The sequence below is a fragment of the Nerophis ophidion genome, linkage group LG21, assembly GCF_033978795.1.
Source record: "Nerophis ophidion isolate RoL-2023_Sa linkage group LG21, RoL_Noph_v1.0, whole genome shotgun sequence".
In the NCBI taxonomy this organism is placed as follows: Eukaryota; Metazoa; Chordata; class Actinopteri; order Syngnathiformes; family Syngnathidae; genus Nerophis; species Nerophis ophidion.
In genome coordinates this window covers 1264352-1278305 of record NC_084631.1, presented here as the reverse complement: position 1 = coordinate 1278305, position 13954 = coordinate 1264352, and the positions used below count along the sequence as shown (strand labels likewise).

At 38.2% G+C, this 13954-nt stretch overlaps 1 protein-coding gene across 6 annotated transcripts in view; it reads right to left on the bottom strand.

Annotated features, from left to right (window-relative positions):
- The window catches only part of LOC133539563 (protein argonaute-4), a 53728-nt gene that overhangs the window by 12740 nt on the left and 27034 nt on the right, over positions 1 to 13954 (bottom strand). For 4 of the 6 annotated variants that reach the window (XM_061881567.1, XM_061881568.1, XM_061881564.1 and 1 more), the window contains 4 exons: positions 12164 to 12311; positions 11966 to 12085; positions 6136 to 6297; positions 1438 to 1586 (listed from right to left, as the gene is read on the bottom strand). In XM_061881567.1, coding sequence (XP_061737551.1) covers positions 1438 to 1586; positions 6136 to 6297; positions 11966 to 12085; positions 12164 to 12311 — 579 coding nt within the window. The remainder of the gene's footprint in view (positions 1 to 1437; positions 1587 to 6135; positions 6298 to 11965; positions 12086 to 12163; positions 12312 to 13954) is intronic. The other 2 variants (XM_061881569.1, XM_061881566.1) reach the window with 1 other exon arrangement.

Genomic DNA, 13954 nt, shown 5'->3' with positions numbered 1-13954 from the left:
CCAACCCTATAAACAATTTCAAGTACAAAATAAACTTCCGAAAATTATTAAATGTCCTTTGCACAACTTATTATAAATACACATTATAAACAACATGAACGTAGTTCAATTTTATACACAGTACAGGCATGTGAAATATCCCTGTGTACATATAAGACCTTTGCACTAATTATATATACAATATATACAAACAATTGTACTTCTATTATTATTTATATCTCATGTTTCATTTTTAATTAACATTAATCATAGTATTAACTACAATGTTGATTCAAGAGTGATATATTTTTTCAAGACATTGGTCTTAAAGTGTTTTTTAAATGTGTGAATGGAACTGGAACATTTGAAGGAATCATCCAAGCTGTTCCACAGTTGAACTCCTCTAAAAGAAACACATCTACTTTTTAAGCTTGTTCTTATTTTTGCTTTCTGAAAGAAAGCTGAACATCTGAGGTCATATGGATTCTCTCTGGGTTTGAACCCCTCCTGTAGACACCCAGGCAGCATGTGGTTATGAGCTTTGAAAGTCACAATAGTAGTATTGAGGTCAACAAGATCGTGCAGTTTTAATGTTTTTAATTTAATGAACAGAGCATTGGTATGGTCATGATAATTCACATAATTTACAATTTTAATCGCTTTCTTTTGAAGTAAAAATATAGAGTTGATGTTTGATTTGTAATTGTTTCCCCAGATTTCAACACAATAATTAAGATATGGGAGTATGAAAGAATTATATAACATGATAAGAGCATTTTCATTCACAGAGTTTTTAATTTTATGTAACATAGCAATATTTGTTGCCATCTTTGTCTTAAGTATATTTATGTACAGTTTCCAATTTAATTTATCATCTATATAGAGTCCCAAAAATTGTATTGAATACACCCTTTCTATCTCCATATCATCAATTCTTATATGACGCTGTATGTTATTTTTCCTGTTTCCAAAAATTATATATTTAGTTTTATTTAGGTTGATTGATAGTTTATTGGCATCAAACCATTGCTTTAGTATGTGGACTGCAATATTGTGACAGGGCAATACGGGGGAGTGTAATGTGTGATCTCCTAACTAACTGATATACCTGCGCACTGTTTATGGTCGTCACTGTATTGTCTGATGAACTGTATGTGTGTATGTATGTATATATGTATGTGTGTATGTATGTATGTGTGTATGTATGTAAGTAAAACGCTGTGTCTTGATGTCCAAGACCAATTTCTCCTCAGAGATCATAAAGCTAATTATTAATATTATCTAAAAGTTTGTTTTTCTTTTTCAAAGGCTTGTTAAAATGGTGGTGTTTAGGAAAGCACAGAAAAATAGATTTCAGTTCATTTCAATGAGCGGCGCTGAATTTAGATTCAAGTGTTCTGAGTTCAGAGCTCGGTCGTAAGTGGGTGTACTTGCTGTATGAGGGTTTTAAGGACTCACTTGAGCAGGTCTTCTCTGCACTGTTTCTGTGGCGCAAAGCAGGCCACCGCCCAGACCTTGATCTCGATGCCGGCGTAGAACTGCTTGCCTCTCATGTCCCACACGCCCTGATTGGGCGTGGCCACCGTTTTATTCTGCGGCGAGAGTCCCTACACTCTTAGTCAACTCACCGATTAGAGGAGCCAATACACAAGGTACATTTACTGTGTCTCCAAATACTGCACAAAAATTGGCAATAGGAAATCCACATGCTACCCTTGAACACATCTAGCTTGGAAAGTCACTTTGTAGGATTTCCTACAAAATGTAAAGCACTGTTATTTTGTGCAAGGACATAGTACTTTTTGCTTCTTCTTCTATGAAAGAAAATATTCTACAACCCTTTTATAGTTACAAATACATTGATTCATTTACAGTACAGGCCAAAAGTTTGGACACCTTTTCAATGAATGTGTTTTCTTCATTTTCATGACTATTTACATTGTAGATTGTCACTGAAGGCATCAAAACTATGAATGAACACATGTGGAGTTATGTTCTTAACAAAAAAAGGTGAAATAACTGAAAACATGTTTTATATTCTAGTTTTGTCACAATAGCTCAGATTACTTTTACGCACACTCTATGCATTCTCTCGATGAGCTTCAAGAGGTAGTCACCTGAAATGGTTTTCACGTCACAGGTGTGCTTGAAGCTCATCGAAGCATTAATCAGAGCAGAGGGTGGCTATTGTGAAGAAACTAGAATGTAAAACATGTTTTCAGTCTTTTCACCTATTTTGTTAAGTATATAACTCCACGTGTTCATTCTGGTTTTGATGCCTGCAGTGACAATCTACAGTGTAAATAGTCATGAAAATAAAGAAAAGCAAATAAAAAAGGAGAAGGTGTGTCCAAACTTTTGGCCTGTACTGTATGTTTGCACAGAACTGGCAAGTCATCAAATTTGAACAAGGTATAGTGCTTAGCTTTTTATATGAATTGCTACGAACTTAGTGTGAAATTCACAGCATATATCAGGGGTGTCCAAATTGTCGCCCAGGGGCCATTTTCAGCCAGAAGCAGCCATTTGTTTATCCTTTTTAATTAATCATAACATGCATACATTCTTAATTAAATAGATATTACACCAACTTGATTCGTAACATGTAGCTCAAACCTAAGATGTCAATGTTTTGTGCAAATCTCTTAGCATATATTGCCTGCTTCCTTTCTTTCTCTGTATGTGAGCCTCTGCGGAAAAGGTTTGGAGACCCCTGGCATTCATAACCAAAGCTGAACACAATCTCTTGAATGAGATGCAAGTTCTCCAAAATCCAGTGTGGCTACACATCTACAATAAATCCCAAAGGGCAGAAGGTTTCTCTTCAGTTAACAAGCTTTACCAAAGACTATTAGCTGCCTCCTAGGCCCTCTAAGCAACTACTCAGGTCACATGATAACAAATAATGAGCTTCTAAAAATCGTAATGGATAGATTCTAATTACTCGATTTAAATTTAATTCAACACAGGGGATTTTAGTCCAGGTTTAGGTCAGGAATAGGGGTGTGACGATACACTGCTCCTGGGTTGACAAGGATAGTGGAACTTTACAGGCTTTAACTGTGACCAGATAATGTTTGTTTCCACCATGTTCAGACACTATAAGTAAGACTTTCCTCATCACAAAACAATGTGGTGGCTGTAGCCTTTTCTAACTGGACCAACACATTTGACTAACCCGCCTGGGTAAACAAGTAGCCTGTTTAACTCCACAGACAGGTTGCAAACCTTATGGTATGCACAAAGCTTTGTTTGGCACCTGAGTGACACTCAAAATGTTGGGCAGGCTTCGGTCCAGTGCCTTTGAGAGCGCTTTTCACCTAAATATTACGTTTTAATCTGGATAGATCTCGTCACACCCTTAGTCCGAATATAAATCACAGAGCATGTTACAAACAAGCCAGACACGAAGCCTTCCCCATCATTATTGCATATTAAGCATTGCAGTTTTACAATGAGGCGTATGTATTCCATTCATTCAGCGTGAGGAGAGAAATGGGGAAGGCTTCAGCTGTCATACATTTAAAAAGGTATTTCACTGGAAGCCGATTAGACTTGCTGTCCCAGGAGACAAGATGTCCAACTGTTTGATTGAGCTCTGTTGAACTTTTGGAAAATCAAATGTGAAACAGCACATGGAGTGCAGAACAAAGAATGGGACATTTGTGAAAACACTGATACAAAACAGGGATTTCAGCAAGTGTCAGCAGAATTGCAGGGTGTTGTATTTCCTGTATGAAAGCCAACTTGCTACTCCACTAACTTTACAGCGGGACACTCATTGTGCCGGTTACTACAAGTCTCATCGGCATCCCAGTGACAACACATTCATCTCTCCTTCCGCACAATCCTTGAATCCCTATTCAGCCTCTGCCACCAGAAAACAGGGTGATGTGAAACAGATGTTTTGATCAAAATTTTATGCTGCCGAACCGATACCGATCATCCAGGAGTGAGATGGGCCAATACCGATCACATGTATTTACTGTACATTTTCAATTTATGTTGTTTCATTGACAGTTTAACAATATCAACACAATATTTAAAATTGTTCCTTATTCTACTTTATTATACAATAACTAAACAAAAGCATAAACTACTATTACTCATTGAAAAAATGTTATCGTGTCCATTAAACTATTTTGTTTCTAAACATCAACAAAAACAAACAAATTATATTGAACAAATTTAAATATTGATCTGCTCTTTCTAGTAGTGATCATATACCAATATTACGTTGGTATTGACGCAACCAATTTATGGATCAATTTGATCCTCTTATTAAGTGTTGTGGACTGACTCTGACAATGCAGACCCACAAATATATTATCCTCTCTGTAGACCAGGGGTAGGGAACCTATGGCTCTAGAGCCAGATGTGGCTCTTTTGATGACTACATATACCTCTTTTCTCTAGTGACTCAAAGCGCTTTAAAAAGTGACACCCAATATCTAAGTTACATTTAAACCAGTGTGGGTGGCACTGGGGGGCAGGTGTGTAAAGTGTCTTGCCCAAGGACACAACGGCAGTGACTAGAATGGCGGAAGCGGGAATCGAACCTGCAACCCTCAGGTTGCTAGCACGGCCACTCTACCAACCGAGCTATGCCGAGTAACCGTGTAATACTCTTCCATATCAGTAGGTGGCAGTCGGTAGCTAATTGCTTTGTAGATGTGGGAAACAGCGGGAGGCAGAGTGCAGGTAAAAAAGGTGTCTAATGCTTAAACCAGGGGTAGGGAACCTATGGCTCTATAGCCAGATGACTGCACCTGGCTCTCAGATATATCTTAGCTGACATTGCTTAACACGATAAGTAATGAATAATTCCGCTGGTAATCACAGTTTCAAAAATAACGTTCAAATTATAAAACATTCTCATGCATTTTAATCCAACCATCCGTTTTCTACCGCACCTGTTCACGATGTCGCATTAATGGTAATTAGTATTATATTTATTATTGGTTAACTTTTAGAATAACAATGTTGTTAAAAAGAATAAGAGATTTATTATACTCTACAAATGTTGGTCATACTTAAAAATGCACGAATTTAGTTGGATTCAGTGTTGAAAAATGTTATATGACTCTTACGGAAATACATTTTGAAATATTTGGCTTTCATGGCTCTTTCAGCCAAAAATGTTCCCGACCCCTGCTGTAGACTCTTAATATTCCACTTGTTAATTTCCTGTAAATATCTGCTTACTGCAGTAACACACTTCATCTAAACTTCTTAAACTTTACCAAGCACTTATTTATTAGTGTTGTTTCCTACTAGGTTAGCTTAGCCATTAGCATACCTTCTCAAGGCTTGTCATTTTTATTGTCTTGTCTTCCAGTGATAGTGCTACTTTAGACACTAAAAAAATGTAAATTTGCCATCATAGTTTGGGGGAGCCGCTCCACTCTGTGTATGAAGACATAATTAGCGGTTAGCAGCTTGTAAGCCAGAGAGAGTCTGCACTTGTGATCGGCATTAATCAGCAATGTCACATACTTTTCCCCGAAAATTGGCTGTTCGGTGGCCAATTGATCGGCACGTCCCTACTTTAAAATATGAATAAAGGCTGCAATGTTCCAACACGGATAAAAATGACCCAGTGTTACCATTTCCAAATGAGCCAGCAGGAAACAGCTGTTTTTGGCATCAATCACCCAAGTTTCCTAATGGCTGAATTAAGATTCGGTGCGAGTCAGCAGTCTTGCGTGATTAGACATTCATCTCAGCCACTGTGTATTATAATTGTATTTTCACACAGGGAGTATTAGAATGTTTGCACACAGAGACTGCTGAGCTGCACCATAGGATACACACTCGGGGCTAGTTCCAGGTTCTATAGGTCTATTTAAACACAAAAAGCAGGACAAATTGCAGAAGTGGTTAATTTGTATGAAACAGTTAGGCCTTAACACATCTTCTAACACTTGTTAATTTGTATGAAATAGTTGCATGCTGTTAGGCCTTAACACATCCTCTAACACTTGTCAAATTAATCAACAATAGCACAAATTTTAGAGTGTGCAACCATTAACAAATTGATTAATTTATTAACGAACCTGGAAGAGAAAACCCCAGTGGTTCAACATTCATTCCGATGACCCCAACCCCCGCCCTATGCTGGTGACCCCAGTGTGTGACCCCTTGTTCGGTACTCACCCTGCCACAGTCTCTCCCTGTATCTGTACTCACCCGGCCCCCATACTGAAGCATGGGCGCTGGGAGCACACGCCCTGTAACCTCGGTCATGTCATTGTGAACCACAATGCCAAATTCCTTCAGATATGGGTCCGGGCCCCCAACCATGCTGTTGCTTTTGACCTGAGCAAAGAAGAGAAGATCAGAACAAACCCAGAAAGCCAAGAAAAAAAAGAGTAAAAGGTGTGTCGTTAGGAGTGTGACATAACATATCATAAAAACATTTAGGTTTCAACAATATTGTCAGCTAGGGGAAACAACTATAGCTTTTATTAAGCCCTAATACAAACTATAGCTGGGCTCCAAGAAGTGCTATTGTGCACGTTATTCACTTTTTATATACAAACGATAAAAAATCAAAAGCAAAATGAAAAAAAAAAAAAGAATACATAATAAATAATCTATTGTGTTAAACTAAGGATAATATTAAGCAAAAAAAAAATAAGTTTGCATAAGTGGCGACATTAAATACAGTAAAACAATGATTAAGTAATTTCTGTATGTAAATTTGAGTTTCATTTCGAATATGCATGCAACATGATACATCACAATTTCCAGTTTTTCATTTTCATCATGTTCGAAAAGGAGTAGGAAGAAGCATAACTTATTTAATCTTACCCCTTTTCCTTTATATAGCAGTTGCTAACAAGTTTATTCAATTCCTGTTCTCAATGTATTCACAATATACTCCATAAATAATAAATAATTAGTGAAGTAATTTGTATTTCATATGGTGAGATAAATAAGATTATCAATAAATTCTGAATGTTTATCATGGTTTTTATTCTTTGTACTTTGTAAACACTTCAAGTTTGAAGAGTTTCTTGAATTAGATCATATTAGTGACCGTGTTTGATTTATTTGCTTAATCCATTCCATAATTGAATTCAACATGCCGATAAACTAAAGGTCTTAAAGTTTACATTTTTCTTCTCTTTTGTTTAGAAGAATTGTTGTACATTCTTCAGTAGCAGGTTAGAGTTTGCTTTGTGCATAATTTCAGCTGTTTGCAAATTCACTATATTGTGGAATTTCAGTATTTCCTATTGAATAAATAAAGGGTTTGAATGTTCTATCTCCAACATTATGCATTATGATATTTTTTGTCACACAGTTAATGAATGAAGTGTACATTTATAGTTAAATCCCCATATTTCTGAACAATTAAGGTGATGATAAAGTGAAATGTGTTGAATTTTGCACGATGTGTTTTTTAAATGTTTTATTGTAGTTTTTATTTGTTGTGCACTTCAAGCTGCGTCCAGTCTTTGTGAGTTGTGTCTTTTATTTCCTTGTAGACAAGAGGATGTCATCCTTAGTATTTGTCCAGTTGTTGTCTTTGACAAGTACGTTGGCTCTTGTTCTCTCTGAGACTCGGCAGCATGAAGTGAAGCAAATCATATTTATGTAGTGCTTTTTCTCTTCAGACTCAAAGCACCTTTACATTGTGGAACTTATTAGCTACATCTTTATACTACATTAATATAGGTGACACTGGCAGCAAGGTGTGTGAATTATCTTGCCCAAAAACACAACGGCAGTGACTAGGATGGCAAAATCAAACCTGGAACCCTCCAGTTGCTGGCACCACCGTACAACAATCTCACCACGCCACCTCGACCAGAACATTTTCCCCTGCTGCATTAGGTTCCGTGCTAACTTGGGTGATATCAGCAGTGTGCTTTGTCAGATGCTCACTAGCTATGTGCAGATGAACACAATTAATCAGACATTAATCATGCATTTGATGTCAGCTATACTTTGGTGGTGGAGGGGACTAAATTGAATAGTCTTGGAATTAAATTGTTTTCCTGCTGTCTCCCCCCCATTCACAATGTACAGAAGTAGAGTTCTATACTGTTGAGTTTGTTGTTCTAAACAAGCTGTTTGATTCGCGACTTTACAGCTACTCCAAGTGCTTACTGCTAGCGTCAGGCACATACACAATGTCGTAATATGGAAACACGCGGTAACCTGCACATATCACAACATGGAGGGCACAGAACAGCTCCATTTTAAAAAGAGAAATAAAAGTAGCAAACAGAAAGAAAATTTGATGAATAAATAACTACGTCAGACAAGCAGATCTGCACAGAGTAAAGTTTGTTTACAGCAGTAATCACTGCTTCTTCTTCTGCTTTTGTTTACAGTATGTGCTACGCATTTCAAAATAAAGTATTCCGATTAGAGATAATGGCTTTTTTGCCGATATCCCGATATTGTCCAACTCTTAAGTACCGATATAGATGTATACAGTCGTGGAATTAACACATTATGATGCCTAATTTTGTTGTGACGCCCCGCTGGATGCATTAAACAATGTAACAAGAAAACGGAAATGCTGTTTATCGGTCCTGCTGTACACAGATATCTATTTAATAATACCACTTTAACATTTGACCAATAAACAATTAAACAAGGCGATTCGGTAAAGAATATGGGTTTTATCTTCGACCCAACTCTCTCCTTTGAGTCACACATTAAGACTGTTACTAAAACGGCCTTCTATCATTTCCATAATATCGCTAAAATTGGCTACTTTGTGTCCACTAGCGACGCGGAGAACATTATCCATGCGTTTGTTACGTCTCGTCTCCTGTAACGTATTATTTTCGGGTCTCCCCATGTCTAGCATTAAAAGATTACAGTTGGTACAAAATGCGGCTGCTAGACTTTTGACAAGAACAAGAAAGTTTGATCACATTACGCCTGTACTGTATATACCTTTATACACATACATATATACCTATACTGTATATACCTTTATATACATATATACATACATATGTACCTATACTGGCTCACCTGCACTGGCTTCCTGTGCACTTAAGATGTGATTAAGGTTTTACTACTTACGTATAAAATACTACATGTTCTAGCTCCAGCCTATTTTGCAGATTGTATTGTACCATATGTCCCGGCAAGAAATCTGCGTTCAAAGGACTCCGGCTTATTAGTGATTCCCAGAGCCCAAAAAAAGTCTGCGGGCCATAGAGCGTTTTCTATTCGGGCTCCAGTACTCTGGAATGCCCTCCCAGTAACAGTTCGAGATGATACCTCAGTAGAAGCATTTAAGTCTCATCTTAAAACTCATTTGTATACTCCAGCCTTTAAATAGACCCCCTTTTTAGACCAGTTGATCTGCCGTTTCTTTTCTTTTTCTCCTCTGCCCCCCTCTCCCTTATTATTGGGGGGTAGCAGGAGGTATATATTGTAGCGTCCCAGAAGAGTTAGTGCTGCAAGGGGGTCTGGGTATTTGTACTGTTGTGTTACGGTGCGGAAATGCGTTTGTCATTCTTGTTCGGTGTGGGTTCACAGTGGGGCGCATATTTCTAACAGTGTTAAAGTTGTTTATGCGGCCACCCTCGGTGTGACCTGTATGGCTGTTGACAAGTATGCCTTGCATTCACTTGTGTGTGTGAAAAGCCGTAGATATTATGTGATTGGGCTGGCACGCCCCCAATATTGATGTCTGGGTGGAAATCGGGAGAAATTCGGGAGAATGGTTGCCCCGGGAGATTTTCCTGAGGGGCACTGAAATTCGGGAATCTCCCGGGAAAATTGGGAGTCTTGGCAAGTATGACTGGGAGACGCAACTGCTCTGTTTTTCTCCCTACGTCCGTGTACCACTCCGTACAGAGGCGTTTTAAAAAGTCATACATTTTACTTTTTGAAACAAATAACAATAATTACAATTTACCATGAATTGATTAACGTGGACCCCGACTTAAACAAGTTGAAAAACTTATTTGGGTGTTACCATTTAGTGGTCAAGATAGATAGATAGATAGTATTTTATTGATTTCTTCAGGAGAGTTCCTTCAGGAAAATTAAAATTCCAGCAGCAGTGTACAGAGTTGGGATCAATTAAAAAAAAAAAAAAAAAGTAAATAATGGGGGTTTAAATGGAAACAAAATAGAGAAATATTACAACAAGAATAAAAAATAAAAAGCAACAATGGGAATAAAAATATAACAGCAAAATAAGAATATAACAAGAGAAAGTAGGCAGTAGTGACCATTTTATTGTTTTGCATCCCCTGTCATCCTTATACACCCCGCCCCCGCCCCAGAGAGGAGTTGTACAGTCTAATGGCGTGTGGGACAAAGGAGTTTTTGAATCTATTAGTCCTGTACTTGGGATGAAGCAGTCTAGCACTGAACAGGCTCCTCTGGCTACTGATAACACTATGCAGAGGGTGACTGGCATCAACCATGATGCTCACTAGTTTGTCAACAGTCCTCTTCTCTGCCACCGTCACCAGTGAGTCCAGTTTCATTCCCATTGTAGAACCGGCCCGCCTGATCAGTTTCTGAAGTCTGGAGCTGTCCTTCTTAGATGTACTGCCCCCCCCCAGCACACTACCATCTAGAACAATTGTACGGAATATGTACTGAACTGGGCAATCTACTAATAAAAGTTTCAATCAATCAATCAATCAATACATTTTAAAGCATTTATCCACCGATAATATCGGCATTCCGATATTATCGGACATCTCTAATTCCAATGTAAGGTGCGATGCATGTCATAATCGGATTTTTTTTTCCAGGGGCCATGTCCACAGTCACAAAATAATCCGAATTATGATCATTTACCCATGTACACATAGCTATTGATGTCAAAATCTCTTCTCTTTAGCTTGCTGCTCTGCCTCAGCAATGACACCTTGCTTTTTTTTTTTGTTGGTGACATTTCTGACGATGACAGGTGTGGTTTGGTTTTTTTCCAATAGTGTCAATGTTGTTGACATCCACATCCAACCACTTTGATTGCAGATAGTTACCCAAATGCTAACATCATCCTTTTCTCTTTGGTTATCAGCTGCTCTGGAATAAGAGCTTCAAGTTATGTGGAGCCCAGTAACAATCATTAAGTGTGTTTGTCATGTTCCACCTGAACAATGTGCGCTTTTCATCATTTTGCTTCTAGAAAGGCATCCACTTTTTCTTCTCGCCTATTAATTTGTTTGAGATGCATTATCCTTCTTCAATTCCTTTACATGTTTTCATAAGTATTTCATGTCAGAGTTCTCCTTCCTCGCGTCATTCAACACCACCATTATCTCTCACAGTGTGCCTGGTTCCTGGCTCTACTCCTCTTCATTTTCTGCAAAGGAAAATCTATATTCTGCTCATTACTACCGCTGGTAGTCAACACCTTTGAAGTTCGGACATTAGCTTATCATGTTAGCGATTATCGGAAATGGCTCTTCTTACGCCAGATGATACTCGAGCCAACGGCGTCTAACAGATCTGTAATTATGGCCTCGGTCTGTAGTAAGGAAAAATGGGCCAAAAGGTCAAAATCAGTGGAGAGCAACTTTCCGTTCACTCGCAGAAGCCGTTTCTCTCAAAAGTGGAGCAAACAATTGAGCGAGATAAAACGATTCTAATGTATGGTGCCGATAATCAGGCCCTTGATATACATTTTTACTGTTAAAATATTTTTGCCTAATAGGGTATGTTTTATAAAAAATGCTGAATAAAATAAATAATTTGGCCATGCTGACATATAGCCAAAAATTACATCCATGCTGACATATAGCCAAAAATTACATCCATTACCTAGTCAGTGGCCTAGTGGTAAGAGTGTCCGCTCTGAGATCGGTAGGTTGTGAGTTCAAATCCCGGCCAAGTCGTGCCAAAGACTATGTGACAATCTTTGGTATTTTAACTTTTTAGTAAAAACCTAATCTGCTTTCTTGAAACCCTGATTGAATAGATCCCATAAAGTGCTTGGTAAAAAGTCAAATATCAACATCAAAAGACCGCTAAGATCTTCGCTCACCAATCTGCTGATCTCTTCCTGTCTGTCAGGGGCAGAGCGAGCTGTAGCTTTGATCATGGTGGATGTTTGGTTGTCGGTCAGTTTCTTGATGCAGCGTTGGCCTGCAACTATGTTACAGACCTACAAAAGTAATAAAGTCATTAAGTTTTGACTTAAAGAGCAATTTTGGAGGAGTACGGAAAAATGGTCTCTTCTCACCTCTAGGGGCAAGTAAGTGTGCTTCTGTTCCTGCCCTACTTGCAGACAGGGTAAATGTGGATACTTGAGCTGCAGATTATACTTCTGCTTGAAATACTGAGCGACGGTGCACTCCATGGCCTGGCCGTTCTCGAGTTGCAAGGGGAACCTGTGAACAAATTAACAATACAAATAAACTTCTCAGAATTATTTGTGGTACAAACTAGATGTCCGATATTATCAGCCGATAAATGCTTTAAGATATAATATCGGAAATCGGTATCAAAAAGAACAATTCAGGACTTTTTAATACGCCGCTGTACGGAGTGGTACACGGACGTAGGGAGAAGTACAGAGCACCAATAAACCTTAAAAGGCACTGCCTTTACGTGCAGGCCCAATCACATGATATTTACGGCTTTTCACACACAGAAGTGAATGCAAGGCATACAGGTCACACTGAGGGTGGCCGTATAAACAACTTTAACAATGTTACAAATATGCGCCACACTGTGAACCCACACCAAACAAGAATGACAAACATTTCGGGAGAACATCTGCACCGTAACACAACATAAACAATCCAGAACAAACACCCAGAACCCCTTGCAGCACTAACTCTTCCGGGACGCTACAATATACACCCCCCCGCTACAGCCTCCACACCTTAACTTCCTCATGCTCTCTCCCAAATTCCAAGCTGCTGTTAAAAAGAATAATGCACTTTGTGACGTCAATAATAAATATGGCAGTGCCATGTTGGCCTTTTTTTTCCATAACTTGAGTTGATTTGTTTTGGAAAACCTTGTTACATTGTTTAATGCATCCAGCGGGGAAATCACAACAAAATTAGGCATAATAATGTGTTAATTCCACAACTGTATACATCGGTATCGGTTGATATCGGAATTGGTAATTAAGAGTTGGACAATATCGGAATATCAAATATCCATTATCGGACATCTCTCGTACAAACTACAGTTGCAAAAATAGACGATATAAATGTGTCCGATGACAGACTAACAGTATTGTTACATCATGATAATGCATGTTGATGACACCTACTAGCTGTGTCCTCACTAGCAAGCTAGCTGCTAAAGTCTGTTCAGAGTGCAAAACCTGTTCTAAGTAAGCAAACATTGCCTCTTTGGCGGAAAATGTACTCTGTTTCTTACAAGTATTATCACTGGAGGAAGTAGAATAGCTAAGCATGCTACACTATATACACACCACCAGCTAGAGCTCTTGAATGTAAACAAAAGGTGGGCGGATGAATACCTCCACAATATCTATACCAAGTATAGTATCACCATATGTTGAAACTACAGTGGTTACATTTATATTATCAAAAACAAATTGTAATTTTTACTAACTCAATAAATTATTGAATACTTAAATCAGAGGCAATAGTAGAAAATTATTTAAATACCGTAAATTCCGGGCTATAAACCGAAAAAAAATGTCTTACACTTTGAATACTGTTGCTGAAAATGATGCGGCTAATTATTGGATTTTTCTTCGCTCACGGCCATAATGCAGATAGTTTTCATCAAACACAAGCAAAAACATTGAAGTGTGTTTATTTGTACTATAGTGACATCTTTTGGATGAGTTCATTCACTGCAGGTGCTGCTGTGTGAACGTCTACGGTATTTCCTTCTGTTTCGTGCTTTAAACTGGATGTACAAGAGCTGTTCAGTCTTTTAGTCATCCATAGTGTTTTTACACTTATGGATTCTTCAACACTCCAAGCAACGTCTGTAAGTTTTACAATATAACAAACTAGTCGTACTTACTAAACCGTCCCATGTG